Below are 16,324 nucleotides of genomic sequence, written 5' to 3'. Positions count from 1 at the left end.
TTGTATAAAAAGAATAGAAAGGGCCTTAAGTTTTCTAGATAGAGTCTTCCTTCCGTCCGACCAGATGTCCTTCTGTCCTGGTTAGCCTTGTCTATGGGACATAGCCTAGAGTCTTGTGAGAGGAGAAGCCTCAGCTGAGAAAGTGTGTGGGTCATTATTAGCCTGTGGGCATACTGTAGGGGCTGTCTTGATTATTAACTGATGTAAGAGGACCCAGCCCACTGTGGGTGATACCATCCCTAGGCAGGTGATCTTACACCTAGCTAAGCCAAACATGAGGAGCAAATGAGCAAGCCTGAGCTCCATACCTGACTGGAGTTTCCATGGAGTTCAGCTCACTGAGTTGGAGGACTTCCATAGGCAAGGATATGTCTCCCTCTAAATGTCACAGGGTGGAGCTTTGGGATGGGGGTTGATGAAGGAACTTAGGACTCAGGGATTAAGAATGGATGAGTGAGAAGTCCCAGAATGACCCATGAACCTAAGGCCCCAAAGCAAGTTTCAGGCACAAGGAAGTGATACCTGGTTGCTCAGCCTACCACCCAGCACTCACCTGCAACACCTGGGGGTTATCCCCTTGCACGGCGTAATGGAAGGCAGTCTCTCCTTTGCTGTCGGTGACATCCATCTGGGCATGGCAGTACTGTACCAACTCCACCAGGATCTCACCATCACCCTTTCGGCAGGCCAGATGTAGTGGAGTGCAGCCCTCCTCATTCTCTATGCTGTTGGCACAGCTGTGGGTTGGGGGGAAAAGCAGGGATAAGTAAGTGTTAAGGCAGAGGACCAAAGGCAGGGATGCCAAGAAGCCCAAGTGCAGAGGCAAGAAGATGCAGGCAAGATTTGGAGGTCCTGGGGTGAGTCCAGCCAGGATGCAGTGCGCCCTGCTCACCTGTGGGAGCTGCACCCTCGATGCTGTGAGATGGGACACCACTCAGTGTCCAAGGCCATGTCTGGGAGCAGCAGGGCTCTGAGAGAGCTTTGGTTTTGTTTTTTTTTTAAATAAGTTACTCTGGAGAGGAGGCTGGCTTTGAACTCACAGGCCTGCCTGCCTCTGCCTCCCGAGTGCTGGGACTTAAAGTATGGGCCACTAAGCCCAGCTTGGTGAAGTTTTAGCTCGAGCCCAAGGCATTGAACAGAGAAGTGTGGGCCAGCCAGCCAGTGACTTGCAAGTGCAGCCATGGTGACCTCTTCGGGAATCTGCTGATAACAGCACCAAGTAGCCGGATATGAGTGAGGCCATACAAGCCATCAGTAAAACAGCGGGGCGTGGGAAGGAGACTACAATCTGAGCCCCTAACCAGCCTGGTCCTGCCGAAGAGCTGCGCCCTGGTCTCAGCCTCTCTCTGTGAGATGAGAGAGCAGCTGGGAGAATTCAGTGTCTGCATTTCCTTTGGATTTTAATTGTCCTCAGGTCAGTAAGCCAGGACAATGCCGTTCCTACCTCACCCAAGCCACTGAAAGAGCAAAGGCTGCGTGGGGCGACTCCACTCCAGCATGCAGCATGCATGCTCCACAGGGCCGATCGCCACCCAGCACCGTTCTCCAGTGGCCCCAGCCTTGCGCGCGCGCATACACATATACACACACACACACACACACACACACACACACCTCACTGGCCCAGGCACCCACCTGATGATGCGGCTATGGTGGAAGCACTCCCGAATGCCAAGCTCCACCGCCAGGTGGGCCACTGTCCAGCTCGGGTGGTTGCGGATGAGGTCGGTCAGGTGCTGAAGAGCCTCCACGTGCAGGATCTGCACAGAGCTCTCGTAGAAGGGGGGCAGCTGGGAGGAGTACTGTTGGAAATTCACCAGGGCGTCTGCCTCCGACTCCAGCTGGAAGAGTCTGCCGCCAGGAAGAGAGAGCGGCCACCAAGGTGAGGCATGGAGGCCAGAGGCTGGGCCAGCTGATGGGCACTGCCCAGCATAATGAGACCGTGCACACATCCCCCACCCCCACCCCCGCAAAGAAAACAGACCAACCTCTGCTCCAGGCTCAGGCTGCTCTCCCTCCTCCAACACCACCCTTAAAAATGGAGCTTATTTGCACTTTTGATGTCTTTCATCTGGTGATTTTATATCTCATTTAGTGAAGGCCATATCATAGTCTTTTCTAATTTGACTGCCACACCCAGGAGCCTCAGTCTCAAACTCTGGCTGTTTGTATATGGGCAGAATTAAATAAGTGATATTTAACCTGGACGGCCAGCTACAGAATACAGGTGAATTACAGTTCAATTATCTATGAGAGGAATATTATACAGCCATTAAAATAGTTTAAGGTAATAGAGAGGGGCTGGCAAAATGACCCAGTGGCTAAAGGTGTCTGCTGCTGCCTGGGTTCAATCCCAAGGACCCACATGGAAGAAAAACGCTGATTCCCAAAAGCTGCTCTCTGATCCCCACTCTACACTATGACATGGGCACATACACAATAAACAAAAACCTGGCAAAATTTTTCTAAAAAAGTCTAGGAAGATGTTCCTTTTGTAACAAGTGAAAAAGCGGGATACAAATAATACGTAAAATAAAGAGATCTCAACTATGCAAAAAGGACAGTGAAGATGTGTACAGAGGCAGAATAAATCCGAAACTTCTACCCGTTTCTTTTACTTCTAAGCTTCTCTAGTGAGCATATGCATTATTTTTCTAACTAGAAAACAAACTTCTGTTTATTTGAAAAGCGTTGGCTTTGAGTCCAGTTCTGCTCTGAAGTTGCTGTGTGACTTTGGTGAGCCCCTCCCTCTCTTTGAGCCCTGCCTGAGACTTGGACTAACTGCACTACTGTGAGGACGGTAAGAAAGCGCTGTGACACAGTCGCAAAGCCGGGGCGACTACACGCCGTGACCTGGAGTTCTGAGCATGGATCTCAATAATCCGGCCTTTGTCTCACACCTACACAAGCGCAGAAACCAGCTGGCTCTAGCACAGGCCGTGCCCAGAGAAGGCGTGGCTCTCAACAGAGTGACTAAAGGAACAAACCAGCATGGACACCCCATGTTGCAGAATATTTGATCCCATTGTGAACCCCAAAGTTGTGAACTGTAACATCTTGCTTTGTTGGTGTGGATGAGCCCTATCACACACTTTTACTCCAAGAACTTTCCGTTTATTATGAACCACTGGTTATGGTGTGGTTCACCCAGCTCTGGCACACACCCTTAATCCAAGAGCTTTCTGTACACAGGATTTAACAAAGTTAACCCTAGGTCAAGAAGCCATTTGACAGGGATTAAAGAGTAGGAGGGACTTTGAGTTGAGGATTATTCAAGACAGCGTGGAGAAGAAGCTTCTAGCTCAAGCTCTGGCTTTAGCTTAGGCTTCAGCTCCTCCGCTCCCTGGATTTTTGGGCTTTAAGCTAGCAAGCCTTTGGCCTTGGTTTTTTGTTTTTTTATTTTTGGCCTTTTGCTCCTGGGCTATCAGCTGGGCTAGTGAGCCTTTTGGGTTTTTCCATCCAGACCTGAGCTGAGAAGGAAGGTTAGCCAGTAACTTTCTCTGCCTCTCTGAACTAGCAGGTTTCACCCCTACATCCAGCTCCTGAGTCTTTATTGGTAAAATGGGATGGTTGGGACTGTCCCTCTTTTAAACAAAACCCCATTCTTCCGAGTGTCTGTTCTCCCAGGGGAGGACAGCAGCACACGCTGTCCACACCACCCACACCACAGAGCGCAGGAGGAGGAAAGCTGGGCCTCGGCCCTGGTGGTTTTGGCCTTTTCTCCTCCTGTCCATCAGATGCTGCTGGCACTGCACTGCACTCTGGCGCACGACAGCCTGAGTGAACCAGTGTTCACGCTTGGCTGCTCCTTGTTCTACTTAGAGCAGTGTCTGTGGTGGAGGAGGGTATGAAGTTTGGTGTCATCCTAAGCTATGTGACACGCTTGAGGCCATCCTGGGGTACATGAGACATCGTCTTAAAAAAAAAAAAAAAAAGCTAGAGTTAAGGGCTCGATAGCCAGGAAAAACAGACTGGACGGTGTTAAAGAGAAAACTAGTGAATGAAAAGAAAAGTTCTCAGAAAATAGGCAGAATCAAATGTTCACACACAAACACACACATACATACAAAGAATACAGGAAAGGGCTGGAAAAGTGGCTCACACGTTAAGACCACTGGCTGCTCTTACAAAGGTCCGGAGTTCAATTCCCAGCAACCAGATGGTGGCTCACAACCATCTATAATGAGATCTGGTGCCCTCTTCTGGTGCGCAGCTGTACATGCAGGCAGAACATTGTATACATAATAAATAAATAAATCTTTAAATAAATAAAGTATTAAAAAAAAAAGAAATACAGGAAAGCAGGGAAGAGGTATGAATGCCAGACACAGAGCAGAAAAAAACTGGGTGACAGTTTAATTTGAAAGGTGAATCTCTATAAACTTTTCAAAATGGACCTTTAAAAAAAGTCTTTATATTTACTATATCCTTTGAGTCTATTGAAAAGCAAGATTAAAAACCAAAGCTGGACAGAATGGCACATGCCTCTAATCCTAGCATTCAGAAGGCCGGTGCTGGGAATTGCTGAGTTTGGAGCTACCCTAGGCTTCACAGTAAGTTTCAGCGCAACAGTCTGAGACTCTATCTCAAGAAAAATCAAGTAAAATAAAAATAAGGCAAGGCAAGAGGGCTCAGTGGGTAAAGGTGCTTGCTGCCAAGCCTGATGACCTGAGTTTGATCCCCTGAACTCACATGGTTGAAGGAAGGAAGTAATTCCTGAAAATAGTCTTCCTAAACATACACAAACAAATCTTTTTTGGAAAAATATTTTATTACGTTTATTTATTTGTCTGTGTACATATGCAAATGTGACTGACTAAACTCCTGTTGTCGGGCTTGGTGGAAAGAGCCTTTACCCACTGAGGTATCCCACTGGCCCATAAATAGGAAAAACAAAACCCGACCCACACCTACCACACCTGCAGGCTATAAAACAGGGTCCCAAGTCCTCTGGCGTGCCTGCCACCAAGCCACCAGTATATGGGTTGCTCTGCTCTGTGACCTGCCTAGCTAACTGTTTCACCACTACAACAAGCAAAAGCAGAGCTGTCCCAGTGCCTCCACAGAGGCCTGAAGACACAGGAAGCTTAGAGAAGGACCTGGTCTCTCTCAGGACCTGGCCAGCATGCCAGGGAGCTGGAGCAATGGTAGAGGTCTCTGGGCCCTGGATGAACTCACAGGCAAGCACTAGCACCAACCCGCCAGACTGAGACTTCTGAAGAGGTAAGGGCAGTCAGGTGCCAGCAGGTGTCCTACAGAGGAGAGCACCCTCTGCTCAGCTTAGGGTTTTGTGCTAAATGAATCAGTTCTGTTTTAGGCCACTAAGTTCGGGGGTGCTTTGTTACAAAGCTGTAGCTGGCACCTAGGCACTGCTCAACATACAATGGCAGAAAATGATGTGTGTACAACATGGTAGAGGGTAACCCCAGCGTGACAGCCAGCTTGTCAACACCAAAGCCAAGGATAACACAGTGACAGCCTCATAGAGTGGAAAGGAAATAAGTCTTGGGGAGTGGCCTCTGCCCAGTAAACCCCAAAACAAAGAACAAAGAACAATCCAAGGAGGCTAGAGAGATGGCTCATCCTTTAAGAGCCCTTGGTGCTCTCAAAGAGGGCCAGAGCTCAGTTCTCAGTGGCCACCCAGGTAGCGTGGTTCACAAATGCCTATAACTCCAGCTCTGAGGGAATCCGACACCTGCTTCTGGTCTCTGCAGGCAGGCAGGCATGAACACACACACATACACACACATATACACACACACACATACACACACACAAATGTTTAAAAAAAATAACTATTGGGCATGGTAACACACGCCTTTAATCCCAGCGCTTAGCAGGCAGAGACAAGTAGCTCTCTATGAGTTTGAGACCAGCCTGGTCTACATAGTGGGTAGCAGACAGCAGAGCTACACAGTGAGACCCTATCTCAAAAAAAAAAAAAAGTAAAAAGAGAAAACAATCAAGAATTGCAAAAGCATACGGGGGAAGGGTCGGACTCATGATCATGTGCTATATCCATTCATAGCTTCTGCAGGTACCAGGCATGCATATGGTATTCAGACCTGCATGCAGGCAAAATAGTCAAACACAAATAAAACATATAGTAATAAACACTTTTAGAAGTAACTATTTTAAGTGGCTGAGAGCTGAGCAGGTATACTGCTGAAGAAGCTGCCCAAGGGGTCTATCAGTGCTGAAAGGGGCCCTGGTCTACCTGTAACCAAGTAAACACACAACAAAGATATAACAATGGTTCTGCTAGACACTCAAAGGAATGGCTCGGATTTTTTGCACTAACAACATAAAGTATCAGGATATACAGGAACAGGAAAGCTCATTCACAGCTGGTAGGAAAATACACAGTCATTACCTAGCGGGGTTGTCACAGCCCCGGGTGCGCTGGTGCTCCCGGGGACATGAAAAGCAGGAAGGCACACATACCATGTGCACAGCAAAAACAAGAAAGAACCTACATTTCCATCAAATAAGTAAATAAAGCCACACACTGCCTGACAAGAGGGCTGTATTCTGAGAAATATATAGTTAAAAAGTGAATGCTGTTCATGGTGGTATGTCAATCCCAGCCCTCAGGAGGCAGAGGCAGGGGCAGGAGGGTCTGTGAGTTCAAGGCCAGTCTGGTCTGCCTACAAAGTTCCAAGACATACATAATGAGATACATAATGAGACCCTGTCTCAGAAAAAAACAAAAACAAAACAAAACAAAACACTTGGGTGAGGAATACAAAAGCAAGAACACATGGTCAGGTTCCTGGGTGCCATTCTTAGGTGAAGGGGGCTGTTAGCAGGTCTGTATTCTTCGGCTTCCTTTCAGTCTACATGTTCCTTAAGGACACAGACCATGTGTGTCATCTCACAGGGCCAACTGTCCCCAGGCCTAGGCTCCCGTGAACAGGTGGCTGATGAACAGCCAGACAGAAGAGTGAGCAGAAAGCATCGGTACAAACCCACCTTGCACAGTCAGTTCAGCCCCACCAGACCCTCAGCAGGGAGGTTTGGCTCTGCGAGGGATCCCTTTCCCCACTATGTCCTGCCCTGAAATCCTGCCCTAGCCTTCTGGACCCAAGAAGTTCCAGCATGCCTGTGCTAGCCCTTACCCAGAAGCTGTCCAAACCCTGACCCTTACAACGGCAGTCAGGCCACTGAAGACCCAGTTGGAGGCCACTGAAGTGGCTCTTCTCAGCTTCCTCCTCCTTCCTCCTTCCCACTGGATAGAGGAGTGGAGCCTCAGGAAACGACCCATGCTTTTCTCCTCCTCGCCCCTCCCTCACCTACCGGAAACCACTCTGTGGGTTTCTAGGGCTGACCAGGATGCAGTCCCAGGTGCGACCGGAAGCGTTCTGGAAAAGGATCAGCTGCCCTTCCTCTCGAATGCGTTCACTCAAGGCATGGTCAGCCATGGACACCTCCTTCACCCGGAATGGGTTTGAGAACAAGTTGGTGACACTGCTGAGGGTGCTGACGAGGCGTCCAAAGAACTGCATCCTCCGAGGTGCAGGTAGGGGCCCAGCCTGCCCCCTTGCTCTGGAAGACAACAAGGTCTCTGGTCAGTCAAATGCAGCCTCCCATACCCACCTCACAGGTGTCTTGTGCCGATTCTGGACTAGCAGGAACCTGAAAAGGAGAGAAACAGCCCTGAGTGGAATAGCAGATCTTATGGAAAGTTCCAGAACCTTCAGGCCAAGCCAGGAACCATCCCTGGACAGGACTGACAGAGGACTAGTGCCGGCAGTAAGGGCAGTGGGCATGAGTGTGCTGTCTGTTGCCAGGCCTGGCCAAGTGCACAGCTTCTCACAGTGCAAGTCAGAGAGGACATTCTGGAGGCAGCAGAGCTCAGCTCGGGCATGCCAAGTCCACAAGCAAAGCCAAGGGCCCCTGGATATGCCACACCAGACTGCTCCACACCTCTTGGGGCAGAGGGGCGCGACAGGGAGAAACTGTCTCTCTGCACCCTGTCACCCGTTTCACACAGAGCTCTGAAAGTGGCCACAGATATAGGTCCTTAAAAGGAAAGTGAGCTCAGACAGAGCAAGTGTGCATTTGGGATCTGTGTGCAAAGAGATGTGTGTGAATGTCTACATGTGCCTGTGGGGCCAGGGTCAACTGCAGGCTTTCCACCTTGTTTTTGAGGCAGGGACTCTCCGTGACCTGAAACTCCCTGTAGGCTAGTCTGGCTAGCCAGCAAGCCCCAGGCAACCCCTCATGTCTGGTCCCCCAGCACCAAGATCCCAAGTACGTGCCACGGTACCCAGCTTTTTTAACATGGGTGCTGGGGTGGGCCTCAGGTCCTCATCCTAGAATAACTGGGCTACCTCCTTAACACTCATCCCTGAAAGGGGTAGGATTTAAAAACACAAAATTATGGAGTAAGTCAGAGTTTCTCCCAGTTTAGACTGGGGCCTTAGATTTTGTGTTCGTGTGTACTGGGATGGAAGCCAGGGCTCCACTTCATTAGGCTACACCCCAGCCTCCGAGTGAAGAGATCTGTGTTTTCCAGGAAGCACACTGCCTTTCCCAGAGGCCTGCTGCTACATCGGGGTCAATGTGTCACCTGTTGAAAGAATAGGTCAGACAGCACGGACAGAGCACGGCAGTATGGATACCTTGACAGAGGGCACCTGTGTGGATACTAGTTCTCAGTCTTGTTCTGCACTGGCCCAAGGTAGGAAAAGAGGACTGACCTTGGAGAGGAATGGAGACAAATCAAGAGGCCTAGAGAGTGAGCCAAAACCACTCAGTTTTGGGGGCTCAGTTATGACACCACCTCAGGGTTTTACTTTCTAATTTCAGCAGCTGCAGTCTGAAGCACTCATGAAGACTTCCAGAAATAAGTAGCTCATTCATTGCAAACATTATGCTCTTCCAAGTGTATGGTGAAACCTCAGACCATCGTGCTGTGTCTCACCTGGTGTATGCTCATGCCTTTCCCTGTGAGTCCACACTACACACATCACCTGGCAGTCACCCAGCAGCCTCACTGTAGTAACAACTGTTTCTGGATGTCCTTGGGGATCCATCCCACAGCCTTAGGAACATCAACGAGCACTACACTGGGCTATATGGCCAGCCTCAGGCAGGACTTTTTGCTAAAAACATAGATTTAAGAGGAGCTTGGCCTCGCCCCCAAAGACAGATACACACACACACACACACACACGCACACACACTGGCCGGAACAAGTGTGCTATTGCACCTACATCCTTCCATCATGTGGGTCCCAAGACTCAAACTTTAAGTTGTCAGGCCTGGCTGGCAGTAAATACCTTTAGCTCCTGAGATGTTTTGCAGTCCCCTCAACATTAAAAAAAAAAAAAGAGTCTAACAGGGCATGATGGCTCACACTTCCTGATCCCAGCCCTTGGAAGCTGAAGGAGTTGGATCACCGTGGGTTTGAGGCCAGCCTCTCACAGTGAGCTCTACAACAAAGTAGGCTACAGGCTGACGCCTTGCCTCAGACAAAAAGAATCTCTCCCTTTACACCCCAGCAAGTTCGCTTTGTGTGTGTTATTGGGGCATGCGCATGTTCATGTACACATGTGCGCATGAGGTGCCATTCCCAGGAGCCAGCTACCTTATTTTTGAGATAAGTCTCTCGCTGGCTCCTGGGGTTAACCAACTAGGATGGCTGCCATGCAAGTTCCAAGGACTTCTCCAGCTCCAGAACTGCAAGTTCACACAACTGGGGATCGAACCCAGGTCCTCAGGCTTTGGTGGCTGGACTATCTGCCCAGCACATTCTAAGTGACCGTCAGACTGAGCATGCCTGGCGCCTCCCTGGACCCATCCTGGAGTCTGCCCATGCTCATCACTTCTGCACAGCCACCCTCCAACACAGTTACCCTCACTTTACACAGGAAGAAGCCAAAGAACAGACAGGCCAAGTGGCATGCCCAAGGTCACGCAGCTGACAGAGAGGAATGAATGCTACAGCCTATGGTGGGTGGCTCCAGAGTCGAAACTTCTTCAGGAAGCCGCCAAGCTCTCTCATCCCAGCACAAAGCACAGCTTGATTCAAGTTTCTTGTGATAAAATTTAACTGAGTAAATATTTTTGCACAATTTTCTTTCCCTTCCTTTCTTCCTTTCTTCCTTCCTTCCTTCCTTCCTTCCTTCCTTCCTTCCTTCCTTCCTTCTTTTCGGACTGGGGAGATGGCTCACTGGGTAAAGGCAGTTACTGTGCAGGCCTGGAAACCTGAGTTCAATTCTTAGAACCATGTTAAGGAGGAAGGAGCAAACCAACTCCAGAGTTGTCCTCTGACCTCCACATGTGCACCATAGCACTCACTCTGCCCTTCCGTGCACACACACACAAATAAAAAAGTAAATTAAATCCAAAATTTAAAAAGAGACATAGACAAAAGAAACATACCAGGGTATCTGGAGTTGAAGGTCCTGGTTATCTGGGAAATACTGTTGCTTTTCTTGATTTTTCCAAATGGCACACGAAATGATTACGGTTTTAGAGAAAGCAGGCGTGTAGGCCGGACCCTGGGCTGTGCACTGGGCCTAGCTCAGAAGAGCTGTAGTTTTTGCCAGGGGCCAGGGCACGGGCCAGGAAGTGCTGCAGGGATGGAGCAGGGTTTCAAGAACATGCACGAGCCCCCCCCCGTTCTAAACATACTTGCCAATGGGACCAGCAGCCTCACTTAGAGGAAGGTCCCCAGCCCAGCACCCTCTGGTAGAGACACCTCCCATATGTTGAAAGGCCTGGCTTCTGTCCAGCCGCCTGGGGCCAGCCTGGGGCCAGCGTGATACAGTGATGTAACTAAGGAAAAGGCCAGGATGCCAGCCCACTGGGACACAGCAACAGCAGCCATTGTTCTCTCTAGGTAGAAGAAAGGAAATGACCTCTGTGGACCTGTGGGGCCACATCCTGGAACAAGCCTGGCACGACCAGCCAGGAATGCTAGAGAGCCAAGAGAAGACATGTGTGCCTACCTCTTGCCATCCTGTGCCTACCGCCTCAGAGCGCAGCTGGGTCCTTCCAGCCTGGCTACAGGGCAGAACACAGGCTAGGAAGAGCCGGCAGCAGCCTGTAGGGATCTTCCACTGAGGGTCTCCCTTCCCTGCCTTGGGCTTGCTTCCCTCAGCTTCTGTGTTCCTACAGCATCTGTTTTCTACTGCTGACAACTGTCCCTTCTGCTCCTCCCCAGAGCTGGCTCCTTGGCAGGGTCATTTGACAAAGACTGCCTGTTTCCAGGCGTAAGTGCTACAAGTGAAAAGGGACAAACTGTTCACTCCAGCGTAAGGGCAAGATCGGTGGCCTCTCTCCTTGTCTCTGTCACCTACTCCCTGACAGGGGACCCATGTACCAGCTTGGTTTGTTTCCGGAAGACAGACAGTATTTGGGGGTCTGCGGCTCTCTGGGAGGAATAGAAGACAGGAAGGCCAAAGACTTGTATACTCCCATCAGACAGGAAGATTACATCCAGGGAGGGCCTCAAATGGAGGCTTCAAAGACAAATAAATTCTGGCCACCAAAATGAAAAGCAAACTAAAGCCCTGAAGGGACCCTGGAAGGGGCTGCAGTGAGTCCCCATTAGGGCTATTTGGGTCCATGAGGGCCAGGCCCAGGCTCTGCTCCAAGTGCGGTCCCTGGGAAAGACGCTGGAGGACAGGACTCAAGCTCTAAGGAAAGGCAGCAGGGAGATGGGGAGCAGCCCTCCCAGCACGCAGAGGGAACAGGTAGAGGCCAGAGGCATGCATGGCCACCACGGACGAGCACTGTCGCCTGGACTGGCTGAGGGAGGTCTGCCTCCAACTCAGCCATGAAGGTCCTTGGGCAGGTCTCAGGGGAGACATTTCTAAATGGAGGTGTATGAGCCCAGGTCCTGGTCCAGACTTACCCACATGGCTCTTCTGTGCTCACCTTGCACCTAGACTACAAACTGCATGACCTCCCTGCAGAATGACCATACCTCCCTGCTGACTCTGTGTCCTGTGGATCTCCAACACTGCAGGGGAAGCCCAAACTGTAGAGCCCAGGTCAGAATCCCCTGAAGAGGCCCAGCCCACATCCCAGCCCTCGGACCCCACTCTAGTCAGGCAGCCCCAGCTAGACATGTCACATTTGTGCCTTAGTGTACCTAGACCCTCCTTCATTCCCTGACCTGCATAATTACCCCTGGATGCATTGAACCTCTCTCTCACGATAGATAAGGGGCATGCACATATATAATCCTTTCTTGCTCTTCAAGAGCCAGTTTGGAGGGCACCTCCTCCAGGCCCTCTCTTCTTCCCTCAGCCTTTCTCCTCTGCACAGAGAACCATGACACTGTGTCTATTCCTTCTGCAAGTGCATGGCACCCATTTCCAGAAGCTGCTGGGTAAACGGTACGTGCAGAGCTCAATGGGTAGATGGGAACGAATGAATGAACATCTGAGCCCCCACCTGGCATCCCTGAGGCACATGCACGGGGGTCCTGCCCTCTGCACACCTGACTCCTCATTCCACAAAGCTGGGCAGCTGAATCCAGCCTCCTGCTTTCCTCCAAGAAGCACCTGCCCACCTACCCGGAGACGCTTCCTCCAGCATTGCTGGGTCTTAGGCACGTCAGTGGGTGCTGGACTGGTTCCTCTGAAAAGATCAGCTTTACTGCCCACAGAGCACCACAAGTTCAATTTTTAGCCTGCCATGAAAGCTCTCTAGTGATAGGGCTGCCTCCACCTGACACAGAGAACCACGAGGGAGGAGAAACCGGCCAAACACCTCAGAGCAGGTCTAGATGAGGGCTACAGGGGCTTCTGGGAGCACACGAAACATACAGAACCGCCCGCTGGTTCCCACAGAATGTCTCACCACTGGAACACTGGTGTGCCAGCCTCCTGAATGACTGATACCTCTCCCAGTCCACACCTCCACCCCTGTGGCCGGAAGCAGGAGGTCCAGCCCAAGCACAAGGCCTGCTGTCACTTCTGCCTTCCAGCAGCCTGTGCATCTGCACATGCTGCCCAGGAGTACACACACACCCCCCACAGGCCAGGTAGTCGGGTACACGCACAGAGGAGTTTAAGTGCAGAGGAACACACACATGAGCAAACACAGTGTTCAGGCAACTCCTTTCACTGTATCTTGGTGAGAAGACTTTTGCTGGGTGAATAGGAAATTCTCTCTTACTCGTGCTACTCACACTTAACAAGAAAAGTAACCCATAGAAGAAAAGGGAAATGCACTAAGCATTGAGCCAACTGCAGGAGCCCTTATATAACATGACAGTCACATGTCTGGTGTCACACTGGGGTACAGAGCCCCTGACCTCCTCTGAGCAATGTGACTCAGCAACACAGAACATGGAACCCTGTCTGCCGTCTCCCCCTGGGTACCATAGCTGCCTGGGCATGGGTTACTGCCATTGCCTGGCATGGACAGGATCGAGTCACATGACACTAGCTCAGGAAATAGCACAGAATTCCAAGTGCAATTTCTACCACATGCAGACCTCTTCATTAACACTGTCGACTCTAAAAATCAAGCCAACCCATTAGAAGCTGGGAACCCTCAGAGCTGGAGAGATGGCCCAGAAGTTAAGAGCACGGGCTGCCCTTGAACAGGATCAGGTTTCCAGCACCCACACGGCAGCTCACACCTCCTGTAATTCTAGTTCCATGTGATCCAGCACTGCCCCCCCCCACACACAGCAGGAGTGTGCTTACATGGAGGCAGGCAAAATACTCATACGCATAAAATAAAAATACTTTTTTTTTTTTGAGACAGGGTTTCTCTGTGTAGCCTTTGCTGTCCTGGACTCGCTTTGTAGACCAGGCTGGCATCGAACTCACAGAGACCCGCCTGCCTCTGCCTCCCTGAGTGCCGGGATTACAGGTGTGCGACACTCTGCCTCGCTAAATAAATCTTTAAAAAAAATTACAGTAACTGGGGACCCTCTACACTGAAAATCTAGCTCCAAGCTTATTAGCTTATTAGTGCTTATGGCCCTGGCAAGGGAGAAGGGGGGTCACTGGCCTCCCTTCCTCGTGCTAAGTGGAACCGGTGCTAGCTACGTCAATATTTGCCCAGTGAAAAATAAACGAATAGTAAAGGTAACACGAGTATAGGGGCCTAGTTGTTAGGGGTGCTTAATAAACACTGAAAACATAAACAAAAGGAAATGGACTTCCTCTCCTCTCTCTCCCCATCCCTTTCCCTTTCCATCCTGCCTATGAGACAACAGCAAAGCCATGCGCTTGTACAGGGCCACACTGGTCACCAAGCTTTGTCTTTATATCATCTCATTCAAGTACTGAGCCTCACTGCCGACATAAGTGGGCAGGGAATACAGCCCTATCTGGCACAAGGAGAAAACTGAGACCTGAACAGAACACGGCCTCCAAGCTCCAGAAACGGGAGGGCAGAGACAAAAACAAAACACTACAGTCACTGCCCACGGGTGGAGCTTCAACGACGCCAAACCAAACCCGCCCAGTCCTGTTGGCCTAGCAAGAGGGCAGGTGAGGGAACCTTAGAGGAAGGGCTGGTATTTGTTTGAGATCATGTGAGTATCCCATTAAAAATACAGGCAGAGGTCCGTGGGCCCTGAGTGCCCTCCCTGTCTCACACCCAATCCCTGGTCTAGTCACATAGTCACCTGGGTCACAGGCTTCCTGTCACCAGCCTCCAGGTCATCTGTGGGTGCTGGAGGTGAACCCAGGATTGGAGACTAGAGAACTGGGCAGAACACACGTGGAAGCAGAAGAAAACTAGAAACGGGAGGGCGAGAGGGGTGGGAACAAAGGGAAACAGGGGTGGGAACGCAGGAAACAGATGGCATTAGGGAAAGGGGGCAATGAAACGGCAGAGGGAGGAGCTGGGGACAGTGAGCAGTCCAGGGTGAAAGCTGGGGCACTCAGTTGGGAGAAGGGTTGATTTAGTCAGAGAAACCAGGAGGCAACCACGAAGAATGAGGTCACCGGACGGGAGTTGGGGACGCCAGGGGATCAAAGGGCAGAAGCCGGGAGCACTTAGGGGGTCAGACGAGAGTCAACGGAGGACGTGCCTCAGAGTCGGAGACGGGAGGCGGTCCCAACCAGGGTCCAGGAGGCGACACCCGAGACAGGGGGACCCGGAAGGTTTGGGGAGCGCCGTGAGGCCCCGCCCCCGCCGCGCCGTCACTCACCTCGGCTTACTCAGCACCTCTCCGCCCTCTACTTCCGCAAACAAACGCGTCCCGACCACGTGACGTCGCGGCGGCTCTCCACCAATCGACCGAGCCCGTGGGGCGGGCAGGCTGTGGTCCCGCCCCTAAGCACGGGCCCCGCACGCGGTCAGGCGCCGCCATCTTCCATAACTGCCCAATGGAGGCCGCCTCTGTTGCCAGGGGGCGGTCGGGCTTCAGGCCAGGGCCAATCGTATGTGGCTGGTGGTGGCCATGTCTGCGTCGGGCGGAAAATGCTCGTGACGGCAGTTCGGCAGACATATTGGTAACGGGCAGGAGGATGTCCCGGGCTTGCCCTGACCCCACGGAACCCCGGGTGGACTCTAAACTTTTTGTTCTTGACAGCTCATTAAGATTAATAATAAGAAAGCCAACAAAGCCGCGGGGCCACCTCGGGGAGAACTTGCTTTGATTTTGCCAGGTTCTTCCAAGCCAAATTGCAAATAAAAATACGGAACTTGCGGTTAAATTGAATTAAGACCAAACAAAAATTTTAATAATGTTTGCACGTGTGTACGCGTGTGTGTCTTCTCCAATCCCCTAACTTTTTTTTTTTTTTTTTTTTGAGACAGGGTTTCTCTCTGTAGACCAGGCTGGCGTTGAACTCAGAGGTCCATCTGCTTCTGCCTACCAAATACTGGCATTAAAGGCACCACACTACCTTATTTTTCTGAGATAGAGTCTCTCACTGAACTTGGAGTCCACCCACCAGAGTAGCCTAGCTGGCCAAGGGGCCCCACAGGTCCTCTTGTTTCCTCTTTCCCAGCTTTTGAGGTTACAAACACATTTTAGCTTTTTCCGTAGGTTCTGGGGCTCGAACTCAGGTCATCGTGACAGCCCAACAGGCAGGTTTCCAACTGAGCTATCTAGCCAGCCCCTAAACAAACTGAATGTTAAGTGGTAACACTCTATAGATATTAGGAAATTCCGGGTGTGGCAATTGCACACTTGTAATCCCAACGTTTGGATGCTGGAGACTGGAAGATCTGGAGTTCAAACTTAGCCTGAGCTAGTTCAGTTGGATCCCAACTGACACTGTCTATGAATGAATGAATGAGTGGGTGGATGAATGAATATCTGGAGATATCTCAGCACTTTCAGTAGGAATTTGGTCAGATGGTCTCTATGAAGCTGAGAAGTGGCCGTAGTCAC

At 50.9% G+C, this 16,324-nt stretch overlaps 1 protein-coding gene across 12 annotated transcripts in view; it reads right to left on the bottom strand.

Moving 5' to 3' along the window:
• Pla2g6 (phospholipase A2 group VI) overlaps nucleotides 1-15,195 on the bottom strand; it is a 42,172-nt gene extending 26,977 nt beyond the window's left edge. For 3 of the 12 annotated variants that reach the window (XM_060389051.1, XM_060389056.1, XM_060389058.1), the window contains exons 1-5: nucleotides 14,606-15,127; nucleotides 10,390-10,581; nucleotides 7,297-7,545; nucleotides 1,636-1,851; nucleotides 554-737 (exon numbers count right to left, since the gene is read on the bottom strand). In XM_060389051.1, coding sequence (XP_060245034.1) covers nucleotides 554-737; nucleotides 1,636-1,851; nucleotides 7,297-7,505 — 609 coding nt within the window. In that variant the 5' untranslated portion in view covers nucleotides 7,506-7,545; nucleotides 10,390-10,581; nucleotides 14,606-15,127. The other 9 variants (XM_021664279.2, XM_021664282.2, XM_021664278.2 and 6 more) reach the window with 6 other exon arrangements.
• Nucleotides 15,196-16,324: the final 1,129 nt, after the last annotated feature.

The sequence above is a fragment of the Meriones unguiculatus genome, chromosome 8, assembly GCF_030254825.1.
Source record: "Meriones unguiculatus strain TT.TT164.6M chromosome 8, Bangor_MerUng_6.1, whole genome shotgun sequence".
Classification (NCBI taxonomy): Eukaryota; Metazoa; Chordata; class Mammalia; order Rodentia; family Muridae; genus Meriones; species Meriones unguiculatus.
Note: the sequence above shows the minus strand (reverse complement) of the source record. Positions and strands in the feature narration are given on the sequence as shown.